The following is a 20827-nucleotide window of genomic DNA, read 5'->3' on the forward strand; positions in this document are numbered from 1 at the left end:
CGTGCTGCCAAAACTGTGGCAGCCCTGATAACAAACTGGGGAAATAGTAACGCAATCTATTATTCTTATGTTTACAACTATGAGTACCAGAGACACCTGTTTTGTCTGGTAAACGATCCGAAAAAGGAGGTTGAGGATGAGGAGTTCTATGGACAATTTCTGGGGGTGGGGGCTGGGGTTTATCAGATTTAGAAGGGATGGGGTACTATGGATCGGCTCAAGAAAAATATGACTACTAGTAGGGTGACCAGAAGGAGGTACCAGGGAATTTCGACTCTAAAGGTTAGGAGTACTAACATCCCTGTACACCATATCATATTGAGAGCTTGACAGAAGGGGGGGGGGCAAATTAATTGGAAGTGAACATCTATACTTTGAGGGGACTCTAAGGAAAAGCGACGGCGGGGGTACTCTCGAAAAGAAGCTGAGAGCTGCTAATTGGAGAGGAAAGGGTTAAACCAGTGTTTCTTGTGCCAGCGCCAGTTTCCACCGTGACTTCATTTTTGGTTCATTCAATAAAAAAGATCACTAGATTGATTTCGATCACGACTGAAATGAAAGACCGAACTAGGCCTAGGGGTATGAGCAAACTTGCAACAACTTTGAAAACAAGTTAGATCTGCATATAACTGGATATGGTCAAAATTATAATCATCATTTTTACAATTTTCGACAATGGATTGCTTGCAAATGTATAAGAAATGGCACTTCTTCCAGTGTTTATAATAACCTTCAGCGAAAATTTTGCAAACTATAATTGCTTTGTTAAGTAACTTTATTTTCCCAGCCTTGTTGTGATTCGCAATATCCCGAAAACTACGCGAACTATTTAAATCAAAAGCCGGTGGGCTACTCAACACTTTGGCTCAGCTGATAAATTTACAATTAATTTTAGCACTATGACTATAAGAATAACTTTTACGAAGAGTTAAATTGCTTGAGTTATATGCATATCCTAAATTATATTTGTCTCCTAGTTTGCACTTCCCTGTCAAAATCGTGTAAACACATTTGTCTGCTTTGGAAAAAGGGTCATTGCCGTTAGGCAGTGGGACAAACTTGCTCACATCAGATCTATTTTTAACATTTGTAATACAGTGTTAAAATATTGGCGTAGTTTAAGGGGTGATATCGATGGTAGCACTTTTAATTGACAGTGGCTTTGCTTGCCCAGGGAAAGGGAGTTTAAGATTGTTTATTCTCTCACGTTCGTGTTTCAGACACGCAATTTCGTGGTCTTTACCACATATTTCTAGTTTAAGATCAGATACCTCTTAATTGGCTGGGACTTCTCAACTGGGATAACTGGTGATGGATGAGAGCTAGGGTAATAGGTGCAATAGTTCCAACATCGTCAAGTAGCATTTTATAACCTAGCTAATACTATTAGCATTTAACATGTATTGAAATAAAGGTAGATTCGCCCAGTACTGGCTATCTGTAATAATATCCACAGTTCTCAAGGGGATTCTCAATCAAGTAGCAAAGCTAAAATAATCCACTTATTCAAATTTAAATCCTTTAGTATACTGAATTAATTATCATCAATATACTAGGTGTATATCGGGAAGAGACTATAATTTTTGCCAATTAAAAAGTGGTTAAATCCAAAAAGAGGTCTTTAAACAATGAACTCTAAATCAAGACTGATTCAGAGTTGGAATGACTCTTAGTTAGAATTAAATCTTCAATTAGGTAACTTGCTAACCTCTTTTTTGGGTCGAGACTTGGGTTTCCAAAGTTTGTTTTATACATTTTATGTTGCTTTCAATGGTGTTTTTATTTCAGATTTTTAGTCGCTATCCCGTCGACAGTGTCAGAACCAATCACAGACCAGACGAGTAATTCTGTAAATCCTGAAAGCACATCAAATAGAACAACAGGGCATGTTCCCAGTATGACTAAAAGCTCCGGAACTCAGTTAGATTCTATAGGAAATGGTTTTGTATTGCCTCCTCGACCGGAACTTCAGGCTTTCTCTAGAGATGCCAATGGGAATCCCAGAATACAGGTTTTTGTTTTTTTTTTTTTTTTCAGTATATATGTGAATGTGAGAATGCTTTGGAGTACCTCTTATATCAGAGCTAACACCGGAAATAGTGACATCATGGGAAACAGAGAACTAGAATCTCAAGCTGTTGTTTTTTAGATTGTTTTATGTCTTCTTATGCGTCCATTGATGTATATCTAATTCATGTTAAAGTATATTTTGGCTTTCGCATCTCTCGCTGGTGGCTACTGATACTTGGATAACTGATACTACGGATAACTTTGACTTTAACCTGAACAAATTGAAACTGACATGATTCTAACTTCATGGATATATTGATTGGTTTATCTTTTGGGTTTATGTAAAGAATTCCACACTTGATGAATATAGAGATTCTATATTTTGAGTGTTTAATTGTGTCATATTTGCGTTCAATAATTGTGTGATGAAAGAGTGACTTTTGTCCAAGTTTAATTGTTTAAAAAACAATAATAGAGTTTTCCTGGATTGTAGTCTGTCAATTTTAACCAGTCCAGTACCAACCATCAGCCAATCCCAACTATCGACACTATATCCATTAGTAGAGAACTTTTGTTCAAGTTTATGGAGGATAAATTTTAATCAAAATATTTGTCTAAGATTAAGGACTTTCAAAGTACTGAGGATATAATCTTAGACATGCACGATTTAAAACAGCTCTGCAATCTTGAAACAGGTCTAGGCTGTTTAAACCTCTTGTTAAACAGGACGGGTAACGATGGGACAGAAAATAAATGAAAGAATGAAGGTAACAATGGAAGGTGGCATGATAATGCTTGCATGATTGGAGAGAAGGGAATGAACTGTAAGGACGATGACCATTATGTTGAAAAGAAGCATAATAAATTGATTCTACTGATACTAATTTTATTTTATTAGCACATTTCCTTTGATGCGGTCATTTACTGGAAGTTTAACATTTTCCATTAAAATAGGAAAATCAATGCATTTTTCACCAAAGATACAAAAAAAACATATTTCAAAATCTAGGCTTGGCGAAGCCAAAACCATATCCCTCTCCCTATCCCCCAATTCAAATATTTTCTATACTGCAGAAGACTGCGAAAAAAAAAACTGTAGAAGCTCTTGAATTGATTTATTTTATTTTGAAATCTTGATTCATCAAGTTACATAGTATGAGATGACTATTTACAAAGTCCTTAGGTTTTTCTCTCTTTCTTTTCTTTTTGACAAAAAAAGGAAAAGTTACTTGTTAGATTAGTAAGGATTAGGAAAGTTAAGATTAATGAGGTTCACTTAAAATGTTTTTGCGTGTTCTCATTCCCTACCTCATCAGAAGACGAAGAGATCGTCTGTGTGGCAACAGTTCTCCCTTCGACTTTTTACGACCGAAAAGTGTTATAAGACTTATTGATGTACGTTATGTTTTTTTTTTTTTTTTTTTTTTTTTTTTTTTTTTTTTTTTTTTTTTTTTTTTTTTTTTTTTTTTTTTTAACGGCACAGTGTGGCAACTGGTGGAACTCTGCGCCTGACTTGTAAACTTTATAATTATGTTACAAGAAACATAAAATTATAGAAAATCCGGGTCTTCTGGTGTAAATAGGTATAAATTTCATTTTTATGGCCTTGGCACTTTAACTTTTAGATTAATTGATCAAGGGATGTAGTAACACTTTTGAAAAAGAATGTGTAAATTTAGATAAATTTCTGATTATTTAGATATAAAACGTTGCTCTTTATTTCCACACAAAGAAAAAATATTTTAAAAATTCAATTCAACTGTGTAGAAAGAAGTTGATAACCCTGTTTAAAACGCCATTGGCCTATCTTCGAATTTTCTATTATTATTATTATTATTATTTTTACTGTAAATAATCCTTGTATAAAACATGGAACTTTTTTGAAAAAAATAGAACAGATTAAAACAGTTGCATCTTCTGATACTGGTCCTTTTATGGAAAGTTTATTCTATATTGATCGTAATATCGGTGTGTAATTTCACCAGAATTTACATTCTCCGTTCTATGATTCAATATTTAATTCTATAATAATACGATATATGCTATTTTATTTGTTTAGGAACAGGACAAAAAGCAATTTAAATTTTTGCACGTAACTAGGCATCTGCTACTTTTTTTTATTTATTTTATTTTCAGGTTGTATATGCACCAACAATTCGACCAACAATGCAGAGGTCTTTCAGCCAACCTCCAGTCATTAGTCCTAACTCAAATCCTCAAGTGCAGCTTCACCTTGAAGCTCTCACAGGATATAGAAACACGCAACATTTGGATAACCGTCTTATCGTGAGCCCTGTCCGGGGTATACCTGTGAGTCACAGTACTGGCGTAAAACAGGGGTCCTTGATTAATACTGAGCATTCAAGACCTGTGCTGATCAACCACTGCGGAGGACGACAAATGTCTCATGGTGCCTACGGAATGGAGCAAAGAAAAGAGCCTACTCGCTCTTCTGCGGGTGTGCAGTTATCTTCGAGTTATTCCGTTTCTTCTAACCGTTCTGCACTACAGCACACAGATTCACCTTTATCCAGCCAGAGACACAATAATTCAGTTGACCATTGTTACACGGCGTCAAATACTAATTATCAAATCCCAATGACTGCAATTCCTTCTGAGGTTCTCAGTGACTTGTCTGCCATCCCTGGCGATCCTGTCGAATCCTCTACCAGCCAGAGAAAGAGTTGGTTCAAGGTTCCAGATGACCCACCGACTCCAGCCCCAGCTAATGCAAACCTTGAACTAGAAAAATGTTTCAGGATTTATGTGCCACCCAAAGTGCACCCTAGTGCCAATCAAACTGTTAAAGAGACGGTTTTACAAACTGCTAAAAAAGATGAAATTGCTACTAGTAATAAAGTTTCTAGTCCTGTTACAAATGATAGAATAGAAGGTGGGATTGGTGTTGCCCCGCCCTCGGAAGGTCTACCTACCTCCACCTCCGAGCAAGCCACAGGTAGTAGTACCAGTGAGATTCCAGGCACAGAAGAGTACTGCAAAATATGCCACGATGGCGGGGAGCTTATATTCTGTGACTTCTGTCCAAGGTGACTTTTGCTCTGTTTTCCCTTTGACTTATTCTAAAATGTAAAAATACTTCGGCTGTGCAAGCATCAATGTACTTGTGTCACAAGAACAACGATGAATAAAAGACAGCTGCTAATTCAGTTCTTGCAGCTGCTCTACATAGATTCTGTATCGAATCTTATTTTTCTTCATTTTGAACTTTTGTTCATTAATTTTATCGTTTTTCTAACTTTATGGTGTCACACAGCTGTAAATAAGCACTGTGATGGCGCAGTAGGTTTCATCTCTGCTTGATAATATGAACAGGAGAATTTGAGCTCAGCTGTAGCAACACAACTAACGTTTTTGAGTTTCAAAGGTCTAAAGCTGAACTCTGCTGTTCGTCTTGTTCTTGCGTAGTGCAGTTAATAGTAAAGCAACTGATGTTTGGTTGACCGTATTTGACTAAACGGAACATTTTATTTTAGGATAACACCAATAACGATCAGCAAAACGGGTGCACTAGAATTTTATCTGAAATTCAAGAAAAAAATATGAATGTTATATGTATGATTAAAATTGTTAGACGTTAACAAGTTCTGTTAACGTAGATAGAATAGATAGATTTGAAAGGACTGCAAGTTTTGTTCAGGTACTTAACCTCGTAAAATGTTTCATTTTAACAGCTATTTCTACATATACGAAGCTTAATGAAACAGTAGAAGTAAAAAAAAAAAAGGTAAAGGACACAGTATAAATTGTTCGGACCAGATCAGTGGTACTGAATCTCGGCAATGGTGGGTTGGGGGCTAACCATCCTGTTCTTTCACATATCCCTCCGGTTTACCTTCCCAGGATTTCTCCAGGTACCGATTTAAATCTTTATCGACTTTGGCTGAGCATACAGAGTCTTGCCACTGATCCCCGTTCCAAACCAACTAATCAGCGGCAGAATGGTTGGCTCTATCAGATTCATGACTAAACTCATATGTCGCAATAATCCGTATCTGTCCATCACAATTATCACCATAATCGTCTTTCCACCTCGTGTTCTATTAAAGCTACTGGGTCACTGGTTTTTGACCCCCTGGCTTAGAATATTCTTTCCTTTGTCCCCAGTCTTTCCATTTTATCTTACTGAAAACCCAGCCAATTTCACTAAAATTATCTGAATTATTAGCAGATGCACAGGCATGATTATGTTGTGGAATAACACTTCTGATTTTGCAGCTCTTTATGGGGATCAGCAATCTGTAGTTCCAAAGTGGTAAGAGCTGGAAACTTGAAATTTTTTGTGGGTGTGGAAATAGTGAAATTGGACGGAAAAGTTCCAGCGAAGTTTTTAAATTTGTCCCTAGTTTTCATTTTTTTTTTTTTTTTTTTTTTTTTTTTTTTTTTTTTTTTTTTTTTTTTTTTTTTTTTTTTTTTTGTGTGTGTGTGTACATCATGCTGATACAAAACTTTCCTAGCTGGGTAAATAAACTTTTTCATACTATATTATATCGTACTCCCTGCTCAACATCAAATAATCTCTCTCATAACGGAAAACAAAATTCCAGATCTCGAAAAGATTTATTAGAAATAATTCAGGAGAAGTCAATCTTGAATGCTGAATTCCCGTTTTTTGGCTTGTTTTCTGAATTTTCTTATTTAATGCCTAATGTATTTTAATTAATAGAAAGTACGCTGGATGACATGAAGTTTTTTATGTACGAATTCGCTTCAGTCACTTAGAAATAATTTCGAAATATACCATGACGCACCTAATTCTTCGATGTCGTATTGTAACTTTTTTTCTATACAAGGTAGAATTTTTTTTTAACGAGGACGTAAACGTAAGAAGTTAAAATACATTGAACTTCTTCCGTTAAAGCTCTCGTATTACGTTTCGACTTACGGTTACGTTAACGTAAGATCTTACGAAGGATTATTGAGCCTTACGGATTCCAGTGTGAACAGGAAAACGGAACGCCAAAACTCTAAATGTGAAGGAACCTTAATAAGGCACTGACTACGATGAAGCAGAGAATATATTGGTTTTGATTGACGTTGGCCATCACTCAAATAGTTGATTATATTAAACCTCGTTTTCTCAATCAGTAGTAGTATAAAAATCTTCTTTTTTTTTAGCATGTACCACCTAACCTGCCACATACCAGAAATCAAACACATTACTGAATCTGAAAAGTGGCAATGCAATAAATGTATAGACTTGGACGTGTTAGAAAGACGGCTGAAGCGGAGCAGGCGTGGAAGAGGAATGATTCCCAGGTTGAGGGCCGTGGCGATCAAACTTCTTTTCCATCTTCATTATGATTGGGAATTAAGCAGGCACTTTAGAATGTATTTCGAAGGACTTTGCAAGGTTAGGTCCTTCTTTTCCTTTACTAGTCCCTATAAAGTGTCGGCTCAATACCGGAGGCTCCTATTGTGTTAACTGTGCATAGCTTAAGCAAAGAAAGCTGGAATAGTTGGATTATTAGTTAATACGTTGAAGTGGTTATTGAAAACTTAGTTTTGGTGAAAGTAAAGAACTCAGCAAAGATCATTTATCTCTACTCCATGTCGTCTTACGTTACATATTTCCAGTATTTAACCGAGTCTCTGATTGGTAAAGAAAGAACCACACATAATTATGCATATCAAAGTAGTTTATGAGCACATTTATGCCCAGGATACTTCACCATTGCGAAGCCAGCTTCACGCATTCTAAAATACTCTAAAATTGTATTTTTGATCGATTTCTTCAGTTTTGTTTTATGTCAGCAAGACCTTTAGTCTAGTTTTAGGGAAGTTATTGTCCCATTCTATCTGCTTCTGTTAGATCTCTGTTTACATAGTACGAATCAGAGGTGTTTTAATTTCCTGTTATTTATTTCAAGATTCCATACCTCAAAATCTTTTTCAGTGTTCATATTCCAAGTGGAATATTGGTAGGGATGTGAAAATCGTTTCCCTGGAAGGTTTTGGTATACACGTGTACTTTACTGCTTTGACACACACAAAAACAGTAGCCTTTTCTCGGACCAGTGGCAATCCTGGTCAGTTCAGTTTTTTCCAAAAGATCAAAATTACCGAGAATAAAAGCTTCTATGGCATACGGGGATATGGTCTATTTTTTTCTTTTTTTAAACTTCCTGACCTATCATTTAATTTACTATGGGTTCTTGTACCTCGTATTATGTGTTTACTCGAATTGTATCTATTCACTTGACCTTTTTGTTGCAGTTAATATTGAAAATATCTCTGTAACTTGAATATTTCAAACGAAGAAATTGGAAACGAAGATCGATTTACAGCAATCAGAATCTAGCAAACTGGAATTTGAAATGCATTCTATTGTTTCCTCTTCCTAATCTTCTTTTTCTCTCTCGCATTCTCTCTCTCTCTCTCTCTCTGTCTCTCCCTCTCCACTTCTAGAAACGTATTAGAAAACAATCATTTGACAAAGTAAACTCAGTCCTTTTTGTTACTTGGAACCAACTTTGATCGTGCTTTAGGCGCATTTACCTTGTAAACTCGAAACTATGTTACTGCAAGCTGACTTCAGTGTTTCAGTAGTAGTTTTTAACTCAAAAGTTTATATCTCTAATATTCGAGGTGTCTTTTTTTTTCTATGTTAATCATTTTTTTTTTTTTTTTTTTAGTTTCCATTATTCACAGAAGAAACAGATGACGAATTCAGAAATCTAGACTCCATAAAACACCAGTTTCTGTCAAAAAATATTAAGTCTTTCAAGAAGTTTGTAAGACTTGTCAGGAAAATGTTTAACAATGCCAGAATACTGAATGAAGTAAGTTTAGGACTCTTTCTTTTAGCGAGTTTGGTTTAGTTCTGTTTTTACTCGAAGCCTATATTTTCCTGTGCGTCGCCCGATTCATCTCTTTGAATTACGTATATATATATATATATATATATATATATATATATATATATATATATATATATATATATATATATATATATATATATATATATATATATATATATATATATAGTCTGATGATCGGAACTTCTTGGGAGGGTGTAAAGAGGGAGACCTTGAATAGATTAGGTTGGAGGAGGAGCGTGCGTAGCTGTGTTGGCCTCAGGCGGCTTGGTGCTGCAGTGAGTTGTTAGTAGTAGTAGTGGTAGTTTCTGGTCGTTTTGAGTTTGAATTTTAACAGGAATTTGTATGTGCTGATCTTAAGTTTAAAATGGCATTTACTTTTCTTTGAAAAATTATTGTTTGGAATTTTTTTTTTATTTAATTTTTTGTTCCTTTTTGATTGCAATATTTAATTGCTTCCATAAGATCCATGTATGCCCCCAGGGCCTAACTTGCAACGCCTGTTCCCGGGTCCTGGGGGAGTTTTCGTTATCTCATGTTCGAACTATTTTTTAAAATAGTTTCGGTTAGGGAAAAAAGGCGTACGGGGCTTGTTGGTTGTGGATCTCTTTTGACTCTTAAAAAGTGAACTAGAACTTTCAATTTCCAATCAAATGAACCCTATATGAAGTTTATACGAGCATCCCTTCCATAAGAACCATATATGCCCCCAGGCACAACTTATGAACGACTCCCCCCGGGTCCTGGGGTGTTGTGTCGATACCAGAGTTTTTGTTATCTGACCTTTTAATTATTTTTAATCAAATAGGTGTCTCAAAATTTTTATCTAATGTATTTGGGGAAAAGGGGGGTAGTAGACTAGCTGTCCTCCGATCACTTTTGATGCTTAAAAAGAGAACTGGAACTTCCAATTTCCAATCAAATGAGAGCCTTCTATGAAGTTTATACGAGCATCCTTTTTATAAGAACCTTATTTGCTTCCAGGGCGTAACTTGCAACGCCAGCTCCTAGACTCTGGGGGCTTTGCGACACAGGAAATTTTGTTATCTGACCTTTAAACTATTTTAACAAAATGGCTATATCAAAATTTTTGTCTGATGCATTTTGGAAAAAAGAACTCAGAGGGGGGGGGCTAGTTGCTTTCTGAGCTCTTTTGACTCTAAAAAGTTAACTAGAATTTCAATTTCCAAAAAAATGAGGCCTCTGAATTTTGTACGAGCATCGCTTCCATAAGAACCATATATACCCCCAGGACATAACTTACAACGCCTGCCCCCGAGCCAGGGGTGGCTGTGTCGACACCATAGTTTTTGTTATCTATCCTTCTAACTATTTTGAACAAAATTTAACAAAAACTCGTTGAGGGGGGCTGGTTACCCTCCGATCTCTTTTGAATCTTAAAAAGTGAACTAGAACTTTCACTTTCCAAACAAATGAGCCCTTTGAGAAGTTTATACGAGCATCTCTTCGTAAGAACCATATATACCCCCAGTTATTAACAAATGAATTGACATCATTTTTATACAATCTTGAGAAGAGCTTATGCCAGATTTGCCTCTCACTTAATCGGACTATCTGTCTTTGCTTTTTCTACAATTAGCCATGACTTGATGCCAACAACAATGTATTGTGTAACACAAAAAATTGTGGGTATCAAGCAATGGCTAATTGTAGAAAAAGCCAAGACAGATAGTCTGATTGAGTGAGAGGCAAATCTGGCATAAGTTCTTATTAGGATTGTACAAAAAATGATGTCAGTTTATTTGTTAATAGATAAGTCTATCTAACCTTCTAACTTGGTTGTCTAAACTTTTAACTGTTTTTAACAAAATTGCTATCTCAAAATTTTTATGTGATGCATTTGGGGAAAAATGGTCTGGAGGAGGGGGGTAGTTGCCCTCCAATCTTTTTTGACTCTTAAAAATTGAACTAGAACTTTAACTTTCCAAACAAATTAGCCCTCCGTGAAGTTTATACCGAGTAACTCTTCCATAAGAACCATATATACCCCCAGGGCATAACTTGCAATACCTGCCCCCAAGCGCTGGGGGAATTGTCGACACAGGAAATTTTATTATCTGACCCTTGAACTTTTTTTTAACAAAGTGGCTGTCTAAAAACAAAATTGTTGTATTCGAGGGAAAAGAGGTGTTGGGGGGGGGGGGCTAGCGGCCCACCGATCACTTTTGACTCTTATAAAGTTAACTAAATCTTTGAATTTCCAATCAAATGACCTCTCTGAAGTTTATACAAGCATCCCGTCCATAAGAACCGTATACGCCCCCAGGGTATAACTTACAACGCCTCCCTCCGAGCCATGGGGGCTGTGTCGACACCAAAGTTTTTGCTATCTGGCTTGAACCATTTTAATCAAAATGTCTATTTCAAAATTTAACCTGATTTATTTTGGAAGAAAGACGGGGGGGGGGACTAGCTACCCTCCGATCACTTTTGACTCATGAGAACTAGAACTTTGAATTTCCAATCAAATGAGAGCCCTCTCTTAAGTATATACGAGTATCCTTTCCATAAGAACATTATATGCCTCCAGGGCAAAACTTAAAACGCCTGCTCCTGGGCCCTGGGGGTTTCGCGACAGAGGAAATTTTGTTATCTGACCTTTAGACTTTTTTTCAACAAAATGGCTATCTCAAAATTTTTATCGAACGCATTTGAGGAAAAAAGGGCCTGGGGGAGCTAATTGTCCTCCGATCTCTTTTGACTCTGAAAAGGTGGACTAGAACTTGCAATTCCCAATCGAATGAGTCCTCTCTAAAGTTTATACGAGTATTACTTCCATAAGAATCATATATGCCAGGACATAACTTACAACGTCTGCCCCGGGCCCTGGGGTGCTTTGCCGACACCAGAGTTTTGACCTTTCTAACCTTTGAACTATTTTTAACGAAATTTCTAGCTCAAATTTTTATCTGACACATTTGAGGAAAAAAGGTTTAGTTGTGGGGGGGGGCTATTTGCCGTTTGATCTCTTTTGACTTGGAAAAAGTAAACTAGAACTTTCAATCTCCAATCAAATGGGCCCTCTCCGAAGTTTATAGGTGCGCCCCTTCCATAAGAACTTTATATACCCCAAGGGTATAACTTACAATGCCTGCCCCCTGGGGGGGGGGGGTATCGACCCCGGATTTTTTGTTTAACTGATCTTTAAACTACTTTTAACAAATGGCTACCTAAAAATTTTTATCTGCTGCATTTGAAGAAAAAAGGGCATAGGAAGGGGGGGCTAGCTGCCCTCCGATCTCTTTTGACTCTCAAAAAATGGACTAGGACTTTTAATTCCGAATGAAATGAGCCCTCTCTGGAGTTTATATGAGCATCCCTTCCATATGAACCATATTTGCCCTCGGGGCTTAACTTACAGCGCCTGCACCCGGTTCTTGGGGGGTTGTTTTGACCGAAGGTTTTTTCATATGATCTTGGAGCTATTTGTAACAAAATGGCCTCCTCAAAATTTTTATCAGAGGCATTTGGGGGAAAAGGAGGGGTGGCTAGTTGCCCTCTGATCACTTTTGAATCTTAAAAAGGGTACTAGAACTCTCAATTTTCAATCGAATGTGCTCCCTTTGAAGTTTATTTGACGATTCCTTCCATACTGTGCCTCTAGGAACAAAAAATTAAATATTTTTTTTTTACTAGGGAAAAATTGGAGCCGTATGGCCTTTGCTGTATGCAATGCTATAGCGTTGCCTCTGAAATGAGGAATTGAGTTACAAGGACCGATTTGAATGGAGCTGTGTTGCACGCATGCCAGAAAAAACTAAAGATAAATTTTTTCAATTTCTTTTAAATTTTGAATGCAGAACGTCTTGACATTCATTTTAGGCAAATAGGCTTTGTCTTTCATTTACGACTCAAACTTTAAACAAGTTTTTGGGTATACCCTTAGGAACTTCCGACATTTCCGAATACCCATTTCATGGTTTTCTTTCAGAGTTGCGATTCCTAGAAATAAACTAAAATTGTATAGTACCGACTTCTGTAGGAGGAGGCTGCTACTCTCCTCAGTGTTTCTGCATGTAGGATTATGATAATAATTAGTTTATAAGAGATTGTTTTGTCAATCGGAAAGTTTTTATAAAACAAATGAATACGGTGAGTTGTTAAGTAATCTTTTATTTGCGTTAAACATACAACCTGATAAATGAATCAAACAAGAAGCAGAGTCTGCCCTTGGTGTGGGAAACACTTAACTCCCTCACATAGGTGAGCAAAGTTCCGACCTTGCTTTAAAGCTTTAAAAAGAAGAGAAAGAAGACACTATTTTCTTGAGAGCTTTCTGTAAATGTTATCATATCCAACGGCTAGCTAGCTAATGTAAAAAAATAAAATAAGAAAGGGAAAATCTCAAAATATTAAGATATGTGTAGAAGAAAGGGAGGGAGACAGATAATGGTGGGTGGGTGTACATACAAAATATGGGTGGTAATACTGACCATTGATTTTACCTCCACGGTTTACACATAGTTGCCGCCTTGCTTTTTTGTATCTTTTTGGGGGCAGTTATTAGTAATTTAGTTGTTACGTGTTTGTTTATAAATAAAAATTTGAATTGATAACAAAAAAGAAAGCAAAAAAAGAGAAAGAAAGAAAAAGCTCATACAAAAAAGGCAAAATTTAGAAGCAATAGTAGAACAAAGGTTAGAACGTTGTTTTCTTATTTATAGGCAGGATCTGAGATTTATAATGCGGCATGTCGACTGGAGCAGGAATATTTTGAAAACTATCTACTAGAGCTGGCCCCTAACTATGTGAATGATGATAGCCGAAATGGCTCTCGTATTTCTAGTGTATCTTCAGAAGCCTTCGAGGAAGAAGAAGAGGATGAAGACGATCCTACCTCCAGGTACCATTTTCATTGTTAGTTTCGCTCTCTTGTCGTTGTCATTGGTAGAACAAATACGAAGCGACTTTTGAAATCAAGTTATTAATGTTTGTATCATTATTAGTATTGGCTGTGCAGTGACAATTTTATTTACTTACGTCTATATTGTCTTTGCACCGAACAAATTTGTAATTTAATTGCGCCTTGATAAGTTCGTAAACCATTTTTTTTACCTACAAATGAAAATACGGTGCCTTTTTTATGACCCGGGTGGGGGGGGGGGGGGGTTTAATCAGGTAAGAATCGAGAAAAGAATTTTCGAATCCTTTGCTCTGCAAAATATTAATATTTTTCAACTGTTCCTCTTCTCATAAAGTCTATTATTTTTATGTAGATTTGTGTTTTCTTTGCTTTTCGAACTCCTTTCCTTCGAAACTAAGTCTATCCTATTCCCTTTCCTTTAAAAACCAAGTTTAAAAAAGGGACTCTATTTTTCTTAGAGAAATGTAACATTTCCAACTAAATTATATTAGGGCTTTTATATCTAAGCTTGTATATCTAAGTCTTGTTTTATAAGCTTGTTCAAAAAATTCCCCAAAGCGACACAAGATCGCACAGTCTGCAATTGGAGCCTGTGAAGATGAAGATTGCAAGATCTAATTCTTACCATCATTCGTTCATACCCCGGGTCATCAGGATCTGGAACAAACTACCATTCCCAGTAGAAAAGATGAAATCACTGGAAGCCTTCTCCAAACATAAACATACCATATCTCGAGGCTTTTAACGTAGGACGACTTTAAATGGAAATCGTGCCGCAGTCGATCCGCTCTTCGCCCTGCCATAACATTTTTCTTTTAAAAAGGTGTCAGTTGTATAGAAATTTTGTATTGAGAGGCGTGAGGAATAAAGTTATTTATTTATTTATTTATCTCTCCTAAAGTAATTCTCTTGTTTGATTAAATTTTAAAACATTACTCTAAATTTGAGGTTCCGAAACTTTGAAGTCGCTTAGTCTAGATTGTAGCGGATCTCTGCTGTTTCCAATTGAAATTAAGTTTTAAGATCAAAACAGCTGCCAAAAAGTGGGTGAAAGTTTCTATGTTTCTGTCAGTGGTCGCTAGTATTCCCGTTTAGTCAGTGGACTCAACCACCAAAGTAGATCGTATGCTGACGCATAATTTACCACCGGAGTTTCGTTTATAAATCTCGTTTCGCTTCTATGATTTGATCAACCGACTCCTTTGAACTAACGATAGACTTTCTTGGCCTCGTTATCAAAAATTATTTTTGGGCTAAGACCCCCTCAGCTCCTCTAAGATTCAGGTAGATAATTTTCAAGGTGAGCCTTAAAATATTCTCTATGTGCTTAAACTTTTCTCTTTTTCCAGGATTAAAAAAATGTCCGAAATATAAATCATTTATGTTTTTAGTTTACTTATTTTATTCAATTATGTTTTTAAGTATATTTTAAGCTGTTGCTTTATTTGTTTGTTGAAATATTTTCGTAATTTCGTTTGTTATATTTGTACTCCTCGATCTTGAGTGAAATAAATAAACTTCAATTTAATGAGGCTACACTGATATAAGTTTGACCCGAAAAGATCGATTTTTTCCACAAAGGTCTCCAATTGTAACTACGAAGGTTCTGGTCTGGGTCATAGCCTGTAATTTCAAAGGCTTACTAAGCCAAGATATGTAGAGATAAAAAAAAAATTTCTACTATTCTATAACTATTCTGAACGTATAGTATTAGCAATATATAACTCACTCATTTTTGTTCTAATTGACGATTGGGTTTTTATTCCGATTTACTTTTATCTTGTATTGTTCTTTGTATTGATTTTTCAAAATCAAATGGGATTGATCGTTTACTTTATTTGTCTTTTTGACTTTTTCCTCTTGTTCGTTCTCTTTCTTTCCTAGGCTTACTAGTCTTAATCTTCACTATTTATTTGTTGGCCACAAGTTGTAGGGAACTCGTGTCTCTCTTAAAGGGAGCCTCTTTATTCGCAACCTTTTTTCCTCTTCTTCTTTATCGATTATCTTTCTCTCCAGCCTTTTTTTATTCTCTCTGTACTAATTATCTAATTTTCTAATACAGTCATGATTACTCTCTGTTCTGAATCTGAGGTTTGATTTTTTACAAAGATCTTTTAGAATTTTGTTTGGACTCCAAAATTACGAATGTTGTACAAATCAAATTCACGGGCATAGATCGGGGCTGGAGGTATGGAAAATTCTAATTCATGGGTATAAGATGGAGGCTTTCTTTCAACTAATAACTTGTTTATTTCTTGTATTGCAGTACTCTATGTATTCTGAATGTGGTCAGTATTAAACTCCTCTTTTGTTTCCAAAAAAAATTAAAGTATTGGTTGACCAGTCAATTAATCTTAACGGAGCTATAGATTCTATGCAGTTCCGAATTGTAAAAAATCTCGGCAGTCTGATTGTGTAAAAGAATTTTAATTTTGGCGAAAAATTTGAATGGTTGAAAAGTTGGGAATTTAATGTTATTTCTATTTGATGTTCTCTCCCTCTCCACTCAGAAAATTGGGAAATAACATCAGATATTAAAGAAGAAATTAAGAAATTAGCTGTGTAATCTCTTAGAAGAAAATATTTTCACCTTCTTGAGAAACACAAATGTATACAAGTTGTAAGCTTTTGAATTTTTCCAACAATTCAAAATTATTGACCCTTGATATAAATAAGGTTGTTGGTCCTGTGATGGCCCAGTTGGCTAGATCTTACCTTGGTAATACGTGACCCAGAGATAGAAGCTTGCTATAGCAACATACTGCAGGGCCGACACAGGGACCTTAATTGTCAGGAAGTGTATTTAATCTGATTAATATTGCAATCCAAATCTGATTGTAAATTTAAATCAAAATCCATAACCAGAATGTGAGTAGAAATAAGATCAGTTGCTTACTTTGTTTTAAAACTGCATTTGCAGAAGTTTTTATAGGTGTACCTGTTCTCTTACTTCTTTTTTATTGTTTTTGTTTATGGGGATAAATATGTGTGTTTTCTTTCCATGCTTGTGACTATAATGTAACCTGGTTTTTCCTTGCAGTGGGGATGAATATCCTGGACCGTCATCTGCGAAAAAACGACGTCGGATTCAAATTCTTCCTGAGGATTAAATTGCTGATATTAATAGTTACAGAGTCGTTTCCTGTTTTTCACTGTAATTCGTTTTAATATTTAATCGAGATCTCGTGTGTCTAGTTATTTTATATTAGAAAAATTTGTGTTTTTATATACGAAGGTAATTTAATTCTTTATTTTCTCAAAATTTAAACTAAACTTATTAAAACTAGATTTGAAGTTATAGTCTCTCTTAGATAAGTCAGACATAGTCCACAGCTCGTATATCGCTTTCGTATTTTAAGAGTTGAAATCTTGTACTTAACATGATTCCGAATGTGGGGAAAGGGGGGGGGTGTTAAGTCCTGAAGGACATCTCAGAATTCGAGCTCTTTCCTATAGATATAGATGTATTTTGTCAAGGCTGGTATTAGCTAGCCTTCGGGCTGCAGCTTGGTTTCCGGTATGAACTCTGACGTTCCTCTACATGATCGTCAAGGGGAAAAAAAGATTGATAAAAAAAAACAGGCAATATCTATTTAATGTAGTACTAAATAATCCATAATTCTTATTACAGTTATTTTTCTTTACATTGACTTGATTAAATTGACAGAAACTGTTTCTGTTTAGTTTTTTAGCTTAGTATATTGGGGTACATATATAGAAATTTGTTGCTTTCTTAGAGAGACTATAATTGTAATTTAATTGGAAAACTTATAACCACTTTGCGAAATTATAATTAAAAGATTTTTAGTGACTTGGGATCGCCTGTTATGATGTACATTTTTACTCGTTTGACAAAAAAGTCATAGGTGTCTTGATAATCTAAGCACATTTGAATGTCTTGATAACCTAACGGGAACATAGTTAACAAATTGATGCAACGCGTGATTTTGAGGTACTATGCAAAGAGTATGGGTAACTTATAAGAGCAGAAAATGTCGCTAGTGTCAACAACAAAAAAACATCAACGTCATCTAATGTTTGGTGACATTTGGTATTTTTCAAGCTTCTTAATCGTTATTCCATCATGAACTTAGATCAGACACTTATTATCGCCAATAAGTAGTTTGTTTTTTATTATGACGCTTAAAAAAGTACTAGGTGTCCCCAAACTCTTGATCGTGTTGACAGTTTTTTTATGGTCATCAATTCTCACTCTTTCAAGTTACCCGTACTCTTTAGAATTATGAACATTAATTTGATTGAAAGTTGAAACTAATTTTCTTTTTTTTTATAGGGCATTTTGAAATGTTGCACAAGATTAGCCTTTTAAGGGAACTTCTCTGTTACAATTATCTGAGTTTTTTGCCTTTTGTGTTATTCGCATTAGTGTTAGTACCCTATTTTTACTGCTTGTGTAAAGTAAACAGTATAGGAAAATAATGGGAGAGAAAACGTTGGTGTTCTGATATGGGTTCTATAGGAGTTAGAGCTACTGGCGCGACTGACGGTGTAGCTCAGCTCTGTATGATTATAAAACATTTAAACTAGCTGAATTTTAGGTTTTTAACACCAGAATTTTATCCAAAAGTCGAATTTTCGGGTCCATCCCTAGTTGTTTTTTGAAAGTATCCATATTCTTTTATTTTAAACTATTGCGTATTGAGTACTAACGACGAACAGAGGCTAGTTATATAAAATTTAGACAAATCTATCCATTATGTCCTTTTGGCAAAATTTTGTTCTTTCATCGTTTAGTCCGAAATAAAAAAAAAACCAATGTTTTGATAATTAAACTTACCATTTGGTTAGGTAACTCTGGATCGTTTAGTTAGATTTATTTTCAGTGACGAACTCTCCTCCTTCTCTCTTATCATTTTCCTATTGTTTTTTTTTTTTATTTAAGCACTTTCCTCTTAAAGGAAACTTGTCATTTGCTGAGTTTTCACCTGCTCTTTTAGTATTTGTTTGAAATCACTGCGGTAACCAGTTAGTCAATCACTTCTTATCTCGTTTATTGCAAAGAGTATGGGTACCTCAAAAGAGTGGGAACTGGTGCTAGTGTTAAAACTTTTGACAAGGGTTTGTTGTTGTTTTTTTTTTTTTTTTTTTTTTTTTTTTTTTTTTTTTTTTTTTTTTTTTTTTAGGAACTGACTTCAGGCCCTTACTATTGCGCAAACTTTAGCTTATTGTTATACCGATAGAAAAAGAAAAATGCAAAGAAATGCCCATTGCTAGACGGTGTCGTTGATTTTTTTTTTTTTTTTTTTCTTGGAGGGTAATGTCCGTCTTAACTCTTTATAAGTTACTATACTCTTCAGTTGAGTGATTAGCTAAGTCTTAAAAGATTCTGAAATTTTAAAGCCTTGATATTTGACTTGGTGAATGAATCCAATTGGAGCTTGTAGTCACTACAAAAGATTTTCTTTGTCAGAGATGTTCCGATCTATGCTATATAAGCCGACAAATCTGTGTTTCAGTTCTTTGATGGGGCCGTTCTGGATACAATGCAGAATTAAAGAAGTACATTTAAGGGAATTAGTGTAAAAGACGGTTTTCGAGATGTCTTAATAGTTTTAAAACATCTATCTTATTGGTAATATCTCAAGTATTGACTAGATTATTGCATTTAAATTCGTTTTATTTTTAAAAACTTATATAAAACTTATTATAAAACTTACTTTATAATAAAACTTACTTATTATAAAACTATTATAAAAACTTATAGCTTTTCCAATTGTGTTTCTGTCTGCTAAAGTGACATTGCCAAGTTTTAAAGAAGTGCCAGGAAACAGCAACGAGGTTTGTTTGCCCGATGAATTTTTGCTATAAATTATCAAGTTCTTGAACAAGCTATGGACAGAGCCATTCCTAAGGGGGAGGGGGCAACCGCAGCTGTTGCCCCGGGTGCTGTGACTGGGGAATTGTCCATTTCAATCCAATTTTTCCATTATAGCGCTACTAATTAAGATCGTAGTGAAAGTTTGCCTTATTAAAAGATTAAGATAAACACTTGCTTTCCGTAGAAGGAATTTGGGAATTTGCATCCAAGCTAATTTCTGAAAATATTATTCATCAAAAACTGTTGGCCTGAAAACGATCGTCAGCTGTACTGATCAAAAAGATAGAGATGGACTTTTATGCTAATATCGTTTAAGCGGCATTCGTTTGTGTGTCTAGCCAAAATCTTATATCTAGACACGTCTGGCCAGAAATCAATGTCTAAGCAACTACTGTCCACAAGTAAATTAGGTGCTTGGGTAAACAAGTTATAGCCAAGTATCTAGTTTTAGTCTCTAAAACTCAAAGTCTATGGTTTTCGACTAGAGTCAATTAGAATGTGTCAAGTACTACTATTTTCATAATTCATGTTTACATTTTCAAATTGAAATTAAGTTTTTACTTTTTCATCAATCTCTTTCTTTTTTTTGTCATTTTAAGCAAATATGCAACATCAGACATGATAATGAAGCACGATATGGCAATTGATTGTCGGGTCTCATCCATTAACTAAATTCATACTTTGAGAAAATTTTTGGACATTTGACAGTTGCAAGAGGACACCTTACGCAACTTGGCGTTCAAATTTGAATTCAATTCACGCGTCCTATAATTAAACAAAATGGCATGTGTCTTGTCTGGGATAATAGCAGGATACGTCAACAAATTTGCAAACAGATATTTGGAGTCTATTAGTGGCTTGCACATTAAATATGATTTTAGGAAACGGAAAGGTCAGATTGACCATTTCTGTTGAGGTCTGAAACACTGAAGGATTTAAGTCTTCCAATTTGTGTTAAAGCTAGCCATATATCCCTTCACATTGATTTTCCGTTGAGAAATATATGGTGACGAAAAAGAAAACTGTATATATATGACGTCAACTTACCGGTAAAACCCTGAAAAACTATGCTTATGTGTCTGAAAAAAAATTTATTAGGAGCAATTGAAAAAGAAACTAAAAAACGGGAATTACAATTTTGAAAGTTTTGCCAGTATATGCTCTATTCATTGGTTAGAAATGACGACTGTAATCCATTTGAAACTAAATTTGTAGTTTTAGCTAAGCATTGCAGTTTAGCTGCGAACGGTAGTTGCC

General features: G+C 35.3%; 1 protein-coding gene across 2 annotated transcripts in view; it reads left to right on the top strand.

The window, feature by feature from the left end:
- Window positions 1–17542, top strand: part of LOC136042612 (E3 ubiquitin-protein ligase TRIM33-like) — a 75732-nt gene extending 58190 nt beyond the window's left edge. For both annotated transcript variants that reach the window (XM_065727586.1, XM_065727581.1), the window contains exons 8-13: window positions 1789–2011; window positions 4147–5057; window positions 7147–7381; window positions 8664–8810; window positions 13532–13710; window positions 16772–17542. In XM_065727586.1, coding sequence (XP_065583658.1) covers window positions 1789–2011; window positions 4147–5057; window positions 7147–7381; window positions 8664–8810; window positions 13532–13710; window positions 16772–16841 — 1765 coding nt within the window. In that variant the 3' untranslated portion in view covers window positions 16842–17542. The remainder of the gene's footprint in view (window positions 1–1788; window positions 2012–4146; window positions 5058–7146; window positions 7382–8663; window positions 8811–13531; window positions 13711–16771) is intronic.
- Window positions 17543–20827: the final 3285 nt, after the last annotated feature.

The sequence above is a fragment of the Artemia franciscana genome, chromosome 2 (assembly GCF_032884065.1).
Source record: "Artemia franciscana chromosome 2, ASM3288406v1, whole genome shotgun sequence".
NCBI classification, from domain to species: Eukaryota; Metazoa; Arthropoda; class Branchiopoda; order Anostraca; family Artemiidae; genus Artemia; species Artemia franciscana.